Source organism: Vidua macroura, chromosome 7 (assembly GCF_024509145.1).
Source record: "Vidua macroura isolate BioBank_ID:100142 chromosome 7, ASM2450914v1, whole genome shotgun sequence".
Taxonomy (NCBI): Eukaryota; Metazoa; Chordata; class Aves; order Passeriformes; family Viduidae; genus Vidua; species Vidua macroura.
Window position 1 is genome coordinate 29,134,796 of NC_071577.1, and position 19,256 is coordinate 29,154,051.

General features: G+C 40.9%; 1 protein-coding gene across 1 annotated transcript in view; it reads right to left on the minus strand.

The window, feature by feature from the left end:
- Positions 1-7,330: 7,330 nt before the first annotated feature.
- TFCP2L1 (transcription factor CP2 like 1) overlaps positions 7,331-19,256 on the minus strand; it is a 35,444-nt gene continuing 23,518 nt past the window's right edge. The window contains exons 9-15 of the mRNA XM_053982481.1: positions 18,725-18,773; positions 18,535-18,628; positions 17,581-17,671; positions 16,913-17,013; positions 15,776-15,918; positions 13,315-13,366; positions 7,331-12,891 (exon numbers count right to left, since the gene is read on the minus strand). Of these exons, the coding sequence (XP_053838456.1) occupies positions 12,854-12,891; positions 13,315-13,366; positions 15,776-15,918; positions 16,913-17,013; positions 17,581-17,671; positions 18,535-18,628; positions 18,725-18,773 (568 nt within the window). The 3' untranslated portion in view covers positions 7,331-12,853. The remainder of the gene's footprint in view (positions 12,892-13,314; positions 13,367-15,775; positions 15,919-16,912; positions 17,014-17,580; positions 17,672-18,534; positions 18,629-18,724; positions 18,774-19,256) is intronic.

Consider the following 19,256-nt stretch of genomic DNA (forward strand, 5'->3'; position numbering starts at 1 on the left):
TCTTACTCAAGAATATAAAGGGCAGATGTTGGTCAGTGTGGCAGGATGCACTGCCTGGCCAGCTCTGTAACACAGTGCTATTTCACTGACCACTGAAGTGATGCTTCTGGCTGCAGTGTGTGCAAAGCTCAAACACCGAGCAGTCACACCCATCCCACCTTCTCCCTGTGGTTTAGCCATGCTTCCCTAGTTCAGTGATGGCCACAGGTTTCTGACAGACCAAAACTATTTTTGCACTACAGAATTTCCCTCTTCATAAAGATTATTGGGGGGGGGGGGGGGGGGGGGAATCATCAACCCCCCCCAAAAAGTCTATCTGAACATAACAAAAGTGTAAAAAAAAAAAAAAAAAAAAAAATCCTGCCCTTTTTTCAGCAACTTTTGCAAGAACTAGAACATACCAAGCATGGCTGCCTCTTATATGCTGAGAAAACTCAACAACATTAAATTCCCCCAGACAAACACCATGTCTTTTTAAGGTCTTTTAAAGGCACTCCACTAAAAATACGTAAAGAAATAAAATGTTACAGTTTAGTTAGTGAAGGCTGGCCTTAAACCTAATTCTAAAAAAAGTTCTTATTAACCCTGTAGATCTTAGCTGAGCTGATCCCAGGGATGCTGCAACAATGCTCAGGAGGCATCCAGACCTATCAAACATAATTCCATGGATCTTGTGGTCAAGCCATCATGTCAAGTACCTGTTCAGAAAACAGTTTTTGTTCTCAAAGCAGTAAGAACAAAGTGTACAGGCTAAATAACTTGATAAATAAAAACGTACCTTAAGCAATTGGTGTTCTACCCTGCTCCGCTGCCTTTAATTTACTGAGGTGAACAATGAATTAAATAATACTCTGTCAAGGGGAAAAAAGTCAGTGTCAAAATATCCCATTTTGAAAATGAGGCAGGAGTAATTTTGAATGGCAAAACCTAAATTTATCATTTGTTGAATTGCATTTTTGAAGTAGTATTTTCATCCTAAATATCAATTACTCAAAAAAAATTACTATAAAACAGAATAAGTCTTCTCTTTCTCAGAAGCTTTATCAGTCAACGCAGATTGAAGGAAGTTTGAAATTAAATTCCATGATGCATTTACTACTGAACAGACCATAGTACCTACAGGTGCTCAGTAATGTTGGCAGGGATTATTCTGAGCAGAAAATGTGCCAAGATTTTAAATTGAGAAAACCTGAAATATATAACTGATTTTATTATTATCATCATCAGATTATGCCATTTTCCACATTTTATATCTTTCTAAGGTTAAAACCCTTTCTAGCATGTGTCACACATTCTTCTGAGAGAGTTGCACTTAGAACAGGACTCTTCAGTGTGAAGCCCATGGTCACGTCTTGGGTGATTTAGGAGTTTTCCCATCAAGTTCCTTCTAGAATTTGCCCCTTTTTGAAGGAGCACAGTGATGATTTTCCTCAAAGACACATGAAGGCGCCCATGTAATGCTTCTTCTGCTTATAGCCCATGATCCAGGCTCAGCTTGTAAGACTTAGTTTCAGGGTAGAAAGCCCTGCCAGTTGCAGCCTTTCCCTCCAAATTAAAAAGCATTGAAAACAGCTTACATCTTTATTCACATCAAGACTGTAACTTAAGGATAAGCATCTCTTATCCACCAACCCCAGAGCCATTTCTCCTCTTAATTGTGTGTTTTTACATCATGCACAAAAAAAGCCAAGTTAATGCAACCTCTCCCATCCAGAGCCATCAGAACAAGTGAACAGAGCTGAGAATCTGCAGCACACAACACAACCAATTGCACAAGAACTCAGACTGGAGATTTAATGCATTCACAGCACAGGTTCCCCAGGCTCCCCAAAATATAGACTGCTCTGCCAGGCACATGTGGAGCACAATGGCATCTGCACAGTATGGAAAAGCTCATCCACTGAAGTTTCACCCCAATTTAAAGCCTCCCAAACCCCTCACACTGCCAATCCCACCCATCATTGTGAAGCAGTACTGTTAGCAAGTAAAACATTGAGCTTTTAGTGTCCAGCTCCACCTTTAGCTGGCAAACACACCATCACAAGAACTGCCCAAGTTGGTAGAAAGTGGTTGCTAAGTTATATTTTTTTTCTATTTGCTGGGGAAAATTAATAAGTAAATAAATATATCCCAAGTAAAGTAAAATATAATTTTTAAATAGACATTCTTAATGGATGAACTGAAAGATAATTATGGCTTAGCACACCTATGTTGTTTTACTTTTCTCCCACCCAACACTGGAAAGACAAAAATATTTTCTTAGTGATTCTTAAGTTATCTGAGGCAAGAAGGGGATATTATAATCTCTGGTTGGATTTCCTGGCTAGCACTGGCCATAGGCTTCCCCTTGATGATCCTGCACAACACCAAGCAGCCTTTGGCCTATCCCTACTCTGAGCAAGGTCTAGCCCGGATGACTTTTGAAGACTCCTTCCACACTAAATTACTTTATGAGCTTATGAGTTTACAGCCTTTATCAGAACACAGGCTGACGTCAATTACACTTTCTGGCAAGATAGTGAAACCTGATATTAAGGCTGGGAGAAAGTGGCACCCATACTGCCATCTTTCAAGAGTAATTATTCCATTGAATGCAAAATCACTAGCCTGTAATTGATTTAATTGCATCCTTCTACAGCTCCCACCAGTGCCAAGCACTGCTCAGCCAGCCCTGGGCTGGCAATTCCTTGAGCACCTTCAGGTGAGCCCCACCAGGAGGGATCAGCACAGGTTACAGCTGCAGGTGATATTGCTGGCTGCACCAAGACTTTGGCCCTTCGATCTGAGGACAGATAATTACTTGCCTGTGTGAACATTTTTATCCCCTGGACAGCTCAGATGAGATGACTTTTGCTCTGAATTGCTCAGGATTTGTCTCATTTACACACCCAGACAGGCAAAACCTCAAGCCACACAGACCTTTAAAGAACACAGCAGAAAGATAACATGGAGCACCACTCACTAAAAAAAAAACATCACTAGATGTTCCCATCACAAAACTTCTCCAAACTATGCCATAGCTTCTTTCCCAGCAGTTTAACAGCAAAAACTTGTATCACATCTGGCATGAACCATGTACTGGTTCATGACAAAATGAGGGAGACAAACAGAGAAGTGGGGAAAATAATGTAAGGGTGGGAAAAGCATTAGGGATTTTCATGCTGCAGGACCTGGTACAGACCCTTATGGAGCTTTATTGCAGCTTTCCATACTTAAAGGGCAAACATAACATTTTAACAAGGCTCATCACAATGGGACAAGAGATAATGGCTTTAAACTAAAGCAGGTCAATTTATATTTTAACCACTCACCTGAAATGATGCCCCTGCTCTGCCCTCAGCTCCACCACTGAGGGAGAGAAGCATGTGGTTTATAAAGCCAGGTCCCCTGAGCAGGTGCAGGGAGGGTTCCTTGTCTCCCAGCTACACCTGCTGCCTCATTTGCACCTCCCAGGATATCCTCCCAGCTTTGGCAAAAAGGGTATTTTCAGACCTGGCTTCCTCGTAAGACCTCCTAAAAAGTTAAATGTGTAGGTGAAAAAGTGTCACTTAATTAAGGGCCATCAATTTCTTCCCCAACACTTGCTAGTCAACTCCTTTGCCCTCCACCCACCTGGCACTCTGCTTAAGGTGACAAGGAAGCATCTGAAAAAGGACCCTGTTAGTGTAGCTTTGACACTCTGTTGGGATGGGGCTTAGTTTCTTGTACTCCTGACTATCAAAACGGCCTGTTAATATTTTACTTAATGTCTGATCCATGCTTCAGCTATAAATCTCCACAGGGAGAATTAAGTTAAAAATCAGACACTGCAAACAACACACATGTGGCAGAGTGCTGCCATGGTATTTAAATTCTTACCATTCTTCCTGTGCTTAGTGGGTGTATAGAATGTAATTTCTTTTTTAAAATACATATGTCTTATATTTATTCCCTTCTCAAACCTGAAATCACCTCCCCACATATTCCCATATTCGTTCAACCAAGGGTGGTGGCCACCAGTCAGGAATGTACCAACAGTCCAGTGGTTTGGGGGTTTCTGAGTTTCACAGTGCTGTAATGTCATAAGAATTTAATTTTATAAGCAAGTGCCAGGCTAGTTTTGTTCCACAGCCCCGAGCCCTGACAAACACATCCATCTCTTTGGCCCAGGCTCTGAGTTTGGGCTCTTGGTCATGCTCTTTGCACCACTGGGGCTCAGGCGCTTTGCACTAAAATATAATTTTAAGGACATTTTCACAAAGGGAGACAGAGGGTCATCACCTGTGGCCATGGGAGACTGAAAGGTGACAAATTAACACCACTTGGTGGTGTTCACGAGAGAGAAAAAATTGTTTCATTGTTTTAAAGTGGAAATCTCCAATAATTTGAAGGTTCATTTTCTCAATTACTTTGCTTGTGTAGCTGGCCAGCAGTGAACTCAACCATCACCATAATTTCAAAATTATTGAATTATATGATGAAAAATTCAACTGTTTGAGAATTGAAAAGTGCAAAACCATTGGCAGGGGCTGGAGGAACCAAAAGGCAACCAAAGCTTTAGAAAAATAAGAATGTCTCTCCTTTTTTTCCCCCAGTAATCACTTCAACAATCACCAAAATTATCCCCATGTTTTCATTTGGGGATACATTTCTGTCTTCATTTCTTTCAAGCCATGCATGTGGCAGTAAATAACTATGGCTGCTGGAGGAACAAGAGTTGTGGCCTCGTAGGCACTGCCATGAAATGAGGTGAATCTGATGGAAAAGGGAAACTGTGGGCGGCTCTGGAATAATTTTGTCTGGGACAATGTTTTTGTCCTCAGGACAGCTGTGCAGCAGCACGCACTTGGCTCAATGTATGTGGCCTCCAAGCCTTTGTGCTGGGTTTGCTTTCCAGGGTGCTCTGGCCACGCACCCTCAGCCAGGATTTCCTACCTGCACTGAGTCATGGGTTCATCTTTTTACTTAATTTTTCCCTTATTTTACTATCACAAGTGAAACCATTAGGTGATGTCATGGACATTTAATTCCCAAAGTGGTGCCAACCTATCCAGGAACTTTCTTCTGGGAGATAGCAGAAAATATTTTCAAGGAGGAATTCCTCTCAGCATTGCCTTTTTTTTTTTTTAAGTCTATCCAACATAATATTTCTAGCATGTCTTCTCTCTACATCACAGTCTTCAGCATTTAAATTTTCACCATTGGAAAAATTATTTTTCAGTGCACTAATGTGCTCAGCTAATTCTGGATTCTTGCTAATCAAACTTTTTTCCAGCTGCATCATACTTGCTTATTATTTAATATCAGATAAATCAGAATTGAGGCTTTTCTAGACAGCAAAATGGATAGTGGCACTGTTTGAAACACCCAAAAATAGAAGATTTAGGATGGGATAGGATGAGACAGTCCTGTCTCCTTGGGCCACACATCTCTGGGGAGCAGGAGAGTCAACACTTGTCTGAAACTCCAGTTTGATCAGGACAACCAGCCTCTGCTGTAATATACTAAAAAAACTCTCAACAATTTAATTTATTGCAGGGTCAAATCTTTCCTACTCAGGTAAGCCTGGAAGCATTTAGCTTCTTTACAGAAGGAGTATGACAGGCGGTATTTCTCTGCCTGCTCCATAGTTTTGACTAATCTAGCTGAAAGACTGCATTGTTCTGGGAATTAGAAAAATAATTTTAAAATGTTTACTTCCTGTTGAGGATTTAGATGAGACTATGCCAGTGCTTTGACTAAACAACTCCAGAACTAAGTCTTGTTCCCTCACCCATTAAAGGCTCTTAACAGTTCCTATAGCTGCTGCTAACTTCTGGATCTATTCTATGTGTTTCCCATAGAGACTAAATCATGCAGAATTACCATTTTCCCAGTCCTTGAACACATTTTATTAGGTAAAAACCTTCCTAGCTTTCTAGTGTTCCTTTCTGCATTGACTAACCCCTGCCAGCACATGGGTCAAGCTTACAGAAGAGGGAGAGTTTTGTATGGAGTTTGGTAGGAACTATCCATGCACACGACACCCCCTTGGCACCCCCACCTTGCAGGACTCAGGGAGGGATTCACTGCCAGCTCCCAAGAGCTCCAGGGATGGCCCCTGCAGCTGGCAGGGCTCATACAGCCACCAAGTCACCAAGCATTTGCTACCAGTGACCCCCCTCCTCCAGCTAGCCCTGAAGAGCCCAAATCCCAGTCTTGGACCCTCAAGTGCCTACCAGCATCCTGCCCTCAGGGAACAACCCTCCCAAATTCCCTGTTGCTGCCTGGATGTGGATTTGAAGCTACACTGAAGCTGTGTTGAACCCAGCAGCCCTGTGGGACACAATGCTGCCTCACCATGCATGGAGCAGTTCAATGCAGTATCAGGCGTCAGATGGTTGGACTTCTGCCTCCAGAGCAATTTTAAGCTAATAGAAATTGGGGTAGACAGTCCCTTTCCTCTTTTCAGGGATGCCCAAGTCACTGGTAGGAAAAGATATTAAACTGTCTTAAACCTCTACCTAGGAACATTTTCTGTGCCCTTACACTTTGCATATGAACTGCTATTCACACCTAAGGCCCAAGATGTGTTTTCTAATTTTGAGATTCAAATACTTCTTCAGCAAAGGAAAGGAGCTGAAATTACTCAAGGTCAATTCAGATTAAGGAGCACCCTTACATGGGTTGTACATCCATTCTCAATGCTTTGCCTTGACATGGTTTGGCTGCTAGAAGAGTATTCTATCTCCAAATTGGGCTCCATCTTCTCTGACTGGAAAATTACTCTGAACATCTGCTAATTTCCTGACTATGTAAGTTACTAGATCTATGGTTTAAACCTTAGAGGATACTGGAGTTCTTCCAGCCAAACCACTGTGAATGCTCCACAATCCAAACCTCACTGCCAGCATGTGTCTCACAGCTGCTCAATGGGACAGAGCATTGCTGTGAGGCGGGACTCTGCTCATCTCTGATGTCAGCAAGGATCAGGCTCTGAAATGGCGGTGCCTTTTGAGCACTGCAAAACCAAAGCCAGCTGCCATCTGACACAGCTGGTGCCTTCTGTAAAGCACATGCCCATTGTCACAGCCCCTGCAGGAACGAGGCGCTTCTCCTCGTGCCTTGACCTGGATTAAGCACGAGCTGGTCACTGCATTGTGCTGTGGGGAAATGAAGTCAGTCCCAACTCGAAGAAAATGCTACAGGACATTTGGCTGCACCGATGTTCTTTGCCCAGCAGTTTGCAAACTCTGGTCCCCCACACCCCGAGATGGTGCCCAGCCCCTCGCAGCTGCACACTGAGCAGCAGCCGATGCCGAGGCTCTCCTGTGCCCAACCGCACCAAATAAACCAGAGACCAAACCCGTGCTTCTTACAAACAGATTTATTTGCATTTTGACTGGAGCACAGATTCTAAATACAGATTTCTTCTGCACAACAGTACAAGAGCCAGTGCAAAATATGCTTTTTTTTTTATTTATTCATGTACAAAAAACCCCAAAAACCAACAAACGAAAAGACGAAGAGTGTGGCAATATTTACTCACAACTGGTACGCCTCAGCCTCCCATCAACCCACCTCCACTGGCCCTTGCCCATCATGCCAACTTTATGGCCAGCACTGCCTGCCTCTAACAGCTGCATTGTCAGTGGAGAGAGGTAACTCCCCTTTGAAAGATAAACACTCACCCCAAGCAAACCGGAACAGCAGGCTACTTTAAAAAGTTGGGCACACCATCTGGTCACCAATGCATCCTCCACCAGGGAGCAGAATTTTGAGGGAATGGGGAAAAAAAAAGGTACAAATCAAAAATGCACAAAAAATTAGGCACTAGCTTAACCCATTTGTTAGAGAGAGCCAAGGATGTTAGATAAACCTCCAGTCTGCCTTCTCATATTCACCCACAGTAGTGATGATCAAAGCCAAACACTCCCCACTCTGAGTACCCTGTGCTGTCAAACAGATTATAATCTAATGAAAATATTTCTATTACTAGCATAAAGTTAAACCATTTCATAACTGGAGGAGAAAGAGAAGCTACAGTCTGAATATAAGCATTTCTTTGAGAAGTAAAAAAAAAATCCCAACAGATAAGAGACAAAAAAAACCTGTTTCAGTCATCCACCAGATGATTGTTAGAATTACAGCCAATGCTTAAGCAATACAACATTGAGCTAGGAAAAGTCATCGTATGGTTGTTCTGCTTATGGAGTAGCCTTACTAGTTCACCAAGCACTGGGCAATCTATTTCTCTGTTACTCTAACTAATTTTCAGAAGCTGCAATGTAGAACTGCAGTGTTAGTGAAAGAATATGCTCATCTTCACCAAGGCCTGGGATTTGTATCGCAGAAAGTCAAACTTACATCACTCCAAGTGTACCATGTCCAAATCACCTAGTTGCTACTATGGACTTTTACATTTCTACCCAAGGAATGGCTAGATTTTGAAGCTTGATCAACCAGAGTCTTTTACATTGAACTGCAACTAAACAAAGCAGAGTACCAGTTAAAGCCAAAGAACACATGTACTCAGCACAAATATGTGTTGATACAGTACAGTATGTATGTGGATATATATATGTATATATATATGCATATATATGTATATGTTACATTATAAGGAGAGTGCCATTCAGGGCTTCTTAAATGCAAGAATCCTTTCACCACCTCTGAGTCTTGAAACTTCAGCCCATTAAATTTCACTCTAAGACAATGAGAACTCCAGTATTTTCCATATTGAATGATTATTTCTACTTTAGCCAATTAACCATTCAGGGCCAGCAGAAAGAACACTAATTTAACTTTAATAGCACTTGTCCTACCACCTCAATCAGATGCCAAGATTTTATCAACAGGTCATTTGCCCTTTCCCTGCCCTGCAGTTGTGTATGGTGGGCATTACTGTGAGTTTTCCAGACATCACCAGAGTCATATTAATTGATCTCTATCATTTTACTCAATGATTGAGAAAATGCCAGAATTTACGAAATTTCAAACAGACAGTACAGATCTGACAAGAATGCAAGTTTATACTTTGCAGTACTGGGTAGTCATATTGGTATTAATCACATAATGATTCTGCCTTTTCATCCCCAGCAAGCCCACCTTTACTCTTAGTGGCTGTCATCATACACACAACTGAAGAGCTGGATAGCTTGGGAAACAGTGTTATCCTAAGCCCCAGTCCTTAAAAAGTTCTGCTGCACAAATTTCACATATAGCTGAAAAAAGTTCCAGTTAAATCACTTTGAGTAGGTTTTCTTACTTTTTAAGAAATAGAAGCAACAACAATTAAAAAGAGTAAAAATAAGTGTAACAGGCACTTAATAAAAAAGTAAATGCTATTTAGATGAGTGGGAGCTACTCACCTCCCTTGCCTTTAGTCTATCTAGAATTTAGGTATCTATCCCAGACTAAACATTTATGCTTCCTCCACTCTTGAGGAAACAAAAGCTTCCTTCTGGAGGCTGTCACTTCCACAAACGGGTCAAACAAGTCCTTCCAGAGATGGCAGATCCAAGGACAGTCAAGGATTACCTGTCACACAGGTGAGACAAGTCTCTCTCTCTATCTCTCTGCACCTTCCTCAAGGCAAGCAGTGGAGAGGAGGTGCTGATCTCCCCTCTCTGGTGACCAGCAGCAGAAGTGAGGGAATGGAGTGAAGCTGAATCAGGGCAAGTTCAGACTGGACACTGGAGAAAGACTCTTCACTGAGAGGGTGGTTGGCCACTGGGACAGGCTGCTCAGGGACTTCCCTTACCCCTGGTCATGGCACCAAGCCTGCCAGAGTTCAAGGAGCACCTGGGCTGCTCTGGATAACACTCACAGTCACAGGGATCAATATCAGGTACTCCTGTAAGAACCAGGGCCATTGGACTCTGTGACCCTTCAGGGCTCCTTTCAACTCAAGACAATCTATGATTCTAAGCTGAAGTAACTCAACAATCTCCTGGACACCAAACCAGCCATGCTGTGTCTTCATGGATGTGTATGTTACTTAACCACAAACCTCCAAATTTCTGTTGGAGCTACAGAGGTTAAACAAGGACAAGAAATACTCTGTCAAATAAGGGTAGGCATTACATACACACCCCTAAGCCATACAGCGTTACAACAGGCTCACACAGAGCCAACGCATAGGAAAACATATATAGTCTATGGGATTGTTTACTCTGGTATATATTTTTAGAGCATTGGAGCAAGATCTATTGTCAAATTCATCCTCAAATGATTTTATTTATTTTAAAAAATCTAAATACAGCAAGGCCCTAAGAGACTTTTGTTCAAAATTCATCAAGCAAGTGCTATTGAAACACTATGAGGACTTTGGCATATAATTCCTTACGGGCAAGAGCTGGGTTTTAGAAGAATCAGGAAGTTAGACATTTTATAACAAGCAAACAATTCTCAGTCCCTAACTCTGGCAGCAAAGCCACCTCTATCCTTTCTTCACTCTACTGTGTATCAGTATTGCTGTGTCCCCTCAGTTACAGGGCTATCACATCCAAGTGGATATGATATGAGACAGGCTATGCTCCTGGCAACTTCAAGGTCTATTTAGAACCCTTCCCACGATGTCAGATTCACCTGAGCTGCATGCCAGTGACAGCCATACCATGTACTGGGTCAGTATTACAGAGCAGGATGAAAAACCACAGCCAACATCCATCTTCCAAAGCACCTTCTAGAAAATTAATCAAGCATCTCCTGGTAAACAGGGGCACACTGGTCCCACCTGCTCACAAAGGCATCTGGAATTCATTCACTCTTTGGAAGGCAGCTGTGTGTGGCCACAACCTGGATTCCATGGCCAGGAGCTCCTCTTCACCTACACAGCTTGGTTTTCAACCAAGAAGCCTCAATTCCTTCATTTCAGAAGGGGGAACCTCCATATCCCAAAGCCTAGACATCATTTTTGCATGCCTACAATTCATGGAGCATCCAGGGCAGTCAATTGAGCAAGATCGTGCCTAAGTAGGCATTGCTGCTCAATTAGCTGAGTTGGCTGAAGGTTTTCCCATTGTAACACAAGTTTTCTATTCTAGTATTATTTTCGGTATTAAAAAAAAAAAAAAAAATCAGTGGGGATGGGTGGGGTTTTTTGCACAAAACTTGATGCTTTAATGAAAAAAAGGTTGCTTTTCTCAATATTTTGCTGTTTATTTCTGTTGGGAAAACTTGAAACACATAACTTTTGTCAGAGACATATCAGTCCGTGTCTGTCCGAATTCCTGCAGTGTCAGCTGGGAGCTGTAATTCAAGGGCTCCATGGCCCCCTCTTTCCCTGGGCACCTCTCCAGCCCTCATGACGCATTCCCTGTTTGACTAACCCAAGGTAGGAGCATCATGGGATCTGTAATTCAGCCAAAGAGCTCAGCCCCAAGGGAGACACAGCGTGCAAGGCACTTGAATGACAATTTCTGAGGGCTGCAACAGTAGCTCAAACTGATGCTGCTTTAAGGGCCAAATGGATTTAATTAAATGTTTCCATTTCAAAAGGCTGGAACATTTTATTCAGTGTTTTCCAGCTGACAATTTCTCATTTTTTGAAAAAAATTCCATTCCAGGAAAATGTTTGGTATTTCAGCTTTCCATGTTAGTTCAGGATGAAATGAAAACATTCAAGAATCAGATTTTGATGGTATATGGACACTCAGTTTGGAGAAACAACCATATTACTTAGCTGTCAAAAGTGAAATGGCTCAATCCATGCAAGAAAGGTGTGATCCAGTTTGCCTTTGACTTCAGTGGAAGCCACCTTTTTAGCTTAATGGAGCCTGGATGGAGTCCCAAAAGACCAAGGGAGGGTGGAGCTGATCATAGTTAAAGATATGGGAAACAGGAGTCAAAAGTGAAAGAGCAAGAATGTAAGAAGCAGCAACTAAGATGATCTGTTACCTGGTCTTGATCAAAACAGTTTTACTTCAGTAACAGGATGAAAATCCATTAAGATTATAACTTCTAATTCCCAGTTACAGTAAAGATAGCAGTTAATCACTAATTTGTAGAGTAGAATAAATCCATAGTATGAATTTTTCATGAGCACTATAGCTTCCAATGCTCAAAACAGTTCCTCAGAAAACCTTCATACGCTCCATTCAAGGAGACTACTCTGAAGCTAAAGATAATAATATGGTACTGAACCACTTGCCTCAAGTTGTCTGTCCTCTCTTGAACCCCCCCAGAACTGTTCTGCTGAATTGGTACTACAGAAGGTCTGTCAGGAGGGACCAGGGTCTCTGGACTTTGAGCACATCTGCAGGTGGAGAACAACTAAGTGTGGGCTTCCAGAGCTGATACTTCGGGTGAAGGCTGGGCACCAAACCCATCCCCTGCATTGCCCAATCTGTTCTGGCAGGTAGCCCCAAGCCCTCCACCTCAAAGAGCACAAGAGGAGCCCTGGGGAGTCCACGTCCATCAGCATCAGGGTGTGTGTTGAAAGCAAGAGAGCACTCAGAACTGTAAGTAAATCAATTCATCTGAACATGAGGGGTGAAGAGAATTGGGATTTGTTTATCTTTCATTTCCCTTTAGTACAAGGCAGATGTTTCTAAGTAATGAGCAGAAACCTCTACAGTTTTTAAGACTGAAGAGGAAGGGAGGGGAGCAAAAAGCATGTACAAGCTTTGAGGATGTTCTCAGATCCAGCTTAAAAAAACCAAAAGAACCAAAACAAAAATCAAACCAAACAAACAAAAAAAACCAAACCCACCAAAATCACACACCACCAAAAATTTCTATCTGTAAAAGCAAGTTTTTTCTTAAGCTGTTTGGTAATTCTTAGTTCACAGGAGCATTTATCCAGAAGGTTCTTCATGTTTCCAGTCTAGCTTGTAGCAATCTCAGTGAGGCACTAAGTTTTAGGCCGTTAAAGTCCCTCTGTGCAGCATGGTCATTTTAAAATGATGTGGTAGCCATCATTGCTTTCAGCTGTAAAAAAGAAACACAAAGCATATTTTCATTGCTTTTAAGAAACACTAGAGATACAGAACTTCAAATTTTCTTTCTAGGTATTTTGCAATAGTTCATACACTTGTTTCACAACCCACTAATGAAAACCAATGTTGGACATCTAAGTCAAATAATTTACATTAAAAACCCTACATACTATCATATTTTATCATTTTACTCGAAGGCTTCCTGCTCATTTAGGTCAGTGGTGTCAATGGATTTATGGAATTTTTGTAACAGTGTAACTGGGAGTAAAGCACTGTGTAATCAACAGCTTGACTTACACTAGATTAGATTACTTATCTTTTCAGGATAACAGCACTGAGTTTGTGATAACGTTTAGTGCAATTGAAAGGAGGAATTATCTTTAGAGTAACAGGTAACAGCAGCAGCAATACACACCTTTCAATGTACTGATAACAAAACAGGATTCGTCTTGGAAGTTTTGCACCATCTGAAGGGCAGAAGAAAAAAAAACCAACACACTTTTAGCAATTAAATTCACATTTCTTTCAGGGCCAGTATAGACTTAGAGGAGAGGTATTAAACTGCATTTGGTGTCTAGTCCTGCACAGTCCTGAGTAACCCTGCCCACGAGATTATTAACATGCATGACTGATCAATTAAGGTCCTTGCAGTTGCTAGTGTGTTTAAGGTAAGCTCACACTGAATGTGCTTGCTTGAAACTGATCTAGCTTATTCAACATTTTGCCATCCTCTTTGCAGCTCTTGATCCTGAAGGTTCCCATACCACTGCAATTATTCTATTAAAGATCATGGTCTTTGTTGCTTTCAGTGAAGCTGTACTAGTTTAGACAGGATTAAGGTAGTCCTTTTCCTAAAAATCCAACAGTGGTAATTACATATTCAGCTAAATGAGGGAGCTCAGCTGAACTTACATTAGCATTTAAAGAATACCTGGAAATAGTAAACACCAAGAAATGGACTCCCTGCTGAATAAAGGAATTGCTACTGACAAGCCACCTCAGCAGCATCCATCTGGCAATTTTGATAAGACATTAGTACAGATGCTGTGCTTGCAGCATTAATTTACCTGTTTGTATTTTCTCAAGGAACAAGAATTGTAGTGAAACTGTTATGAGAGGCAAAGCAAATCATGGGAAGGAAGACTAGAAACTAAAGCTATTTGAGCTATTTATGAGAGGCAACTAGATTTTCAGAAGAGGTGCATATTCTAGTGACACCTTTATTTAAAGAGATAAAGACTATTTCAGTTCCAATATGAAAAGCCCATTTAAGATTCATCCTTAGTCAATGCTTCCTCCCATCTTAAGAGTAGCTATGTGGGACAGAGGAGGTGAATTACCTTCAGGAGGTGTCTCCTACAGTTGAAGCAAATGCTGGACACAAATTCAGAGAAGGGAGGTGTGACTAGAACCTCTCTGACCAGTTCATGAAATCCAGCTTTGTGAAAAAGCCTTCTCCTAGCTACTGAGTATCATTCAAGTAGTGCATTTTTCAACTGCAAGTTCTCACATCAAAATACCCTTTTCAACTTGGACTGATCTCCCTATACTCTTCTGGATTTAAGATCCAGCCGCTACTCCTTCAAATCAAACTTCTCTGGCCAGTTTGTGTCTCTTTGCCTAATGATGCATGAAGTACATTCACAAAATACCACACTCTTGCCACTATAGTACTAGAACAAGAAAAAAAAAAAAACATTAGAAAAGCAATATAACTTGTTAATAATTGACTTAAACAAATACTTAGAGCCTTATACCCAGGCTGGTTCATGCAATTCCCCTACCAAGAGCTGCCTCCAAGCACTTTGCATCCATAAAGCATCAAAGTTTCAGATTTAATCAGGCTGGAATAGCAAGTAGACTTCAGGAATAAGCATTACAGCCTTCAATTTAGGCTCCAGTTGAGACCTATGCTCTGCTTCATTTGTTTTAACAATGCTTCTTATAAATGAAGCTCCTTAAGTGATTCTGGTGCATGAATGAGTAAGTAATTTAGTAGAGGAAAAAGGAAGAAGGGCAACTCACTATTAACCTGTAAGCTAATGGAATGGACTAAATTAAGGCATCATATAATGGGACACAAACACTAGCAGAGGTCCATAAATTATAGTGTGCTTACAGTGTATATAGTGACAGACCCAGTGCCTGGAAACATGGGCCAAGATGTAAAACTAATTGCCCTACAGATTTTAAAACTTACCTTCCTTGGGCAACTTACCTATTTAATTTTAAAAGTTCTTACTTTAGGTCCTCACTTCAAAATGTGTGTAAGTAGCCAAAATGAAAAGAAATTCATAGAATCATTTAGGTTGGAAAAAAACCTCTAAGATCATCATGCACAAACATTCACCTGGCGCCAGCAAGCCCAACACTAAACCACGTCCCCAGGTGCCACAGCTACACGACTTTTAAACACCCCCAGGGACGGTAACTCAACCACTTCCCTGAGCAGCCTGTTCCAATGCTTGGCAACCCTTTCAATAAACATTTTTTTTCCTAATATCTATTCTAAACTTTCCTTGGTACAACTTGAGGCCATTTCTTCTCATCCTGACACTTGTTACTTAGGAGAAGAGACAGAGTCCTACATTGCCACAACCTCTTTTCAGGTAGAGCACAATAAATGACCAATTTTGTTTTGTTTTGCTCTAAAAAAGCAAACAAGAACCCCAACATCTTTTACAAAGAAAAGGTCTTGAAACCACACCAAAATCAGTGCTGGGCAAGCTGATTTGCTACTTTAACTTGTTGGAGTTAATGGCTTTACAATTCTCCCTTGAAGATGGATTCCGTAATTTGGAAGCTCATTGTAACTTCAAGAAGCCAGAAAACTGTTCCATCTCTGACAAAGATGCAGCCCCCTTTATCCCCCTTACCTCATTGCTCACTAACACGTGGATCCCCGTGGGTCCCTGCCGGTAGATCCGATTGATCTGCTGTGGAGAAATGCTGTACAAGTTTGCAATCTTCTCCAGTAATTCCAGCGTGGTCAGCTCTTCTAAGAAGATTGCATGATACACTGCAACAAGTGGAAAGCAGCTACAGAACAGCAAATACAGATTGCACCAAGACACTCAGCATCAACAACCAAATGGGTTTAAGATGAAGGTTCAAATGGAATAAACAAGATTAGTATTTTAAAGCATCCCCCAAATATCTGGCTTGATGATTTGCAGAGAAATACTCATTATTTGTATGCAGCAGGCAATTAAAACACACACAACTTTTACCCAGAGGAAAACATGGGGACTAATTACAACTTGCATTATGAGGCACTAAAACAGCCTTCTCACTAAGCTGCTTGTATTTTTGGATAATCTTTTACTGGTTTTTGAAGTTTTAAAAAAGAATTCAATCAAATAGTAAAACACATGCTACGTCACACAAAAGCAGCATTTTATTAGATACCATTCACTGATCCCATAGGCACAAACTAAAACATACAATGTATAAGGTAACACTATGGATGACAGTATTAACAATATTAGAAATATTAACAAAATTAGAAATCTAATCCAAATTATAGCTACCAGGTAGGAAAGCTGTGCCTGTTTATTACTAAATGCAAGATTTAAGGATAATCTTTGTTCTCATTTGCTTGTACATTGTGAAATGAGGGATGACAAATTTCCAAAAGCTTTGAATTTTCAAGAATTATAACCTCACTTTAAGACCTACCAAACTTCCATTTCCCTGAATTTTTTCAAACAAGACATAATCTATAGAAAATTGTGGATGGAAGGGTGGTTTTGTAATGCTGTTATCCCTCCTAAGAACTGAGTAGAGATTTTGCTGTGGCATTCTGCAGATAATTTGTAAGCTGGGTCTGTCCCCCAGGCACACATTGCCATTTGGAATCTGTAGCCATGAAACCATAACCAAAGTGGCAAAACTGGGATAAACAGGATCCCTTCAAACACTAAGGACACCATGCTGTCCCACTCAGGAGCTCAGGCAGAAAGCAGCATTCTCACCAGGTAAGTGTTTAGCAAAATCCATAAATAAGAACTTACCACAAAGACTGCCATCTCCATTTTCTCGTTTTTGGTGGAGATGGGACCTGTTTTGCTCTGGTTCTTGACAGACATAAATTGTCATCTTGGGCCTCACATTTCTATGGATTAATCAAAAACAGTATTTAGTAGATCTGAAATAGTTCCAAGTCAGCTATCAAACAGTAAGAGATGGAATCATTCAGGCCATGCAAAAGTAACAAACTACGGGATAGCCTTGATGTTGGTGACTAAACAGCTTAGGATGTCTAGCAAGAGACCCCTGGGAGGTGATGCAGAGAACCTTAATCTTTTCAAGATCAGGTAAGAATAAACAGTTTACAGCACTTGCTAAGCAGTTCATCATACTGGCCTCTACTGATTTAAATCCTGCTCACTTGTAGAATTTATGAACATCACAGGGTTTTGTAGGTTGTGTATCTCGTGAAATGGATGCAAGCTATCAGCTGGTAGCAAATAAACCACTAGAGATTCACATTATGCTGCTTTGTTTTGGCAACATTTCTGAGCTGTGCCTGGACTTGAATATCATTGGGATCTCCAGTCCCTGAGAAAACCTCTCCGAAGTATTAAAAGGTAGTCTAAATGCTACAGCTCCAGGATTAACTTCCAGTTAAAACTGAAATTATCAAGGGATCATAAAAAAATAGGAAGGAAATAGTACAAACCTTCCTTTAATTGCATTAAAAAGCCGAATTCCATCAGCAGGCCCACAGATTTGAACAAAATCTTCTTTGGACATCTTCAGTAAGTCGGCACCTACATATTTCAAATTGATTTTCCTTCAGAAGTTAAGCAAATCTTAGCTTCCAAATAGTATATATGGGCAGCAGAAAAGGGCAGGGGTAGAGGGTGTAGAGAATCCACAAAGCTAAACCAGATAGATTTATACAGAGAAGTTGCAAATTCAGAGAGGTGTGCCCTTTAAATCAATCACTGTGAAACAAAGCTGTAAGCTGCCAAAAGAACTGTGCTGCACTGGAAATTTCTCTAGCCAACTCATAAACAAGCTAGATATTTCACACTGGCCATTAAAATGACCTGGTCTTCTGTAACTGTCACATTCACTGAGTTATTTAATCATGTTGCAAATCAGAGTGTCTCCTCATGGTTTCAGCACCTCTAACAACTGCCCCTTCCACCATCTTACTGGTGTGCACAACTACTTAAATGGGAGGGTACAGTGAAGGTGCCAGATGCTTCTTAAGCATGCACAGGGACAGGATGGGAGGCAGCAGATAGAAGATGAAATGCTGATTAGATGCAAGAAAAAACATTTTCACTGTCAAAATAGTTAAGTACTTGAAGAGGTTGTTTAGAGAGACAGTGGAATTTCCAGACTTTGAGATTTCAAAGGCAACTGCACAAGGCCCTGGACTTGCTTCGAAGTTGCACTTCATGAACTTAGGAAGTCCCTTCCATCTTAACTTATTTCATTCCAGTTTTACTTACTCTGTAGGTCTACAAACTGTTTTGACAAATGGTAACTAATCTAAGAACCAAAGAACAACCACACTGGATCAGACCAAGGATCCCATCAAAAGTGGCCAGCAGCAGATGCTACATGAGCTGCACTTACAGAAGAGAAAACAACCAGAATATTTGGGACTGTTTAAACTCACCCGAAAAACTTGAGAAGAGTCTACAGAATGGAGAGAACCTATTACGATGAAGCCACTGCTGGGCATCTTGAATAGAAGCAGAAGGAAGGAGATGCTACATTGCAAAAAGAATAAGAAGGTCTTGAAATGAACTGTTCACCAGTGTCCTAAAAGAGAAAAGCACCACATTAACATGATCTCAAGTACTTACATCATTGCTGGGAGGCAGGAGCTCCATTTGGTGGGTTGGAGAACTGTTGCTAAAAGAAATTATATAAAGTTGGAAGAGAAAAAAAACACATTATTTTAAATTTTACATTGCAGTGTCCATCCTCTTCCCCCTCCTCTATTTGACTCAATTTCCACAAGTTACATCCAACTTGTCTATCAGATCTTTAAAAAGGTGTTCAAAATTTGGAACAAGAATAAAAAAAAAAAAAAAACCACAAAAAAACTCTCTACCTGAGTCTTTTGTTGGTCAGTTGAGGTCCTCCTCAAAACTGAGATGAAAAACTCGGGCTTACTGACCTCAATCAAGCTTTTCCATATGGTTGACTCACTAATGTGACATAATCTAAGCAAGAAAACTGTAACCTACAGGGTCGCTGAACTTGAAATTTCTATGAGCCAGAAATATCCTAACTAAATCCATTGTCTAATAATAATTCTTTACAAAAATTGAATAAAGGACCTTATTATTCAACCCTGGTGTTATCTTTAACATAGTCAAGTGCCATAAATCA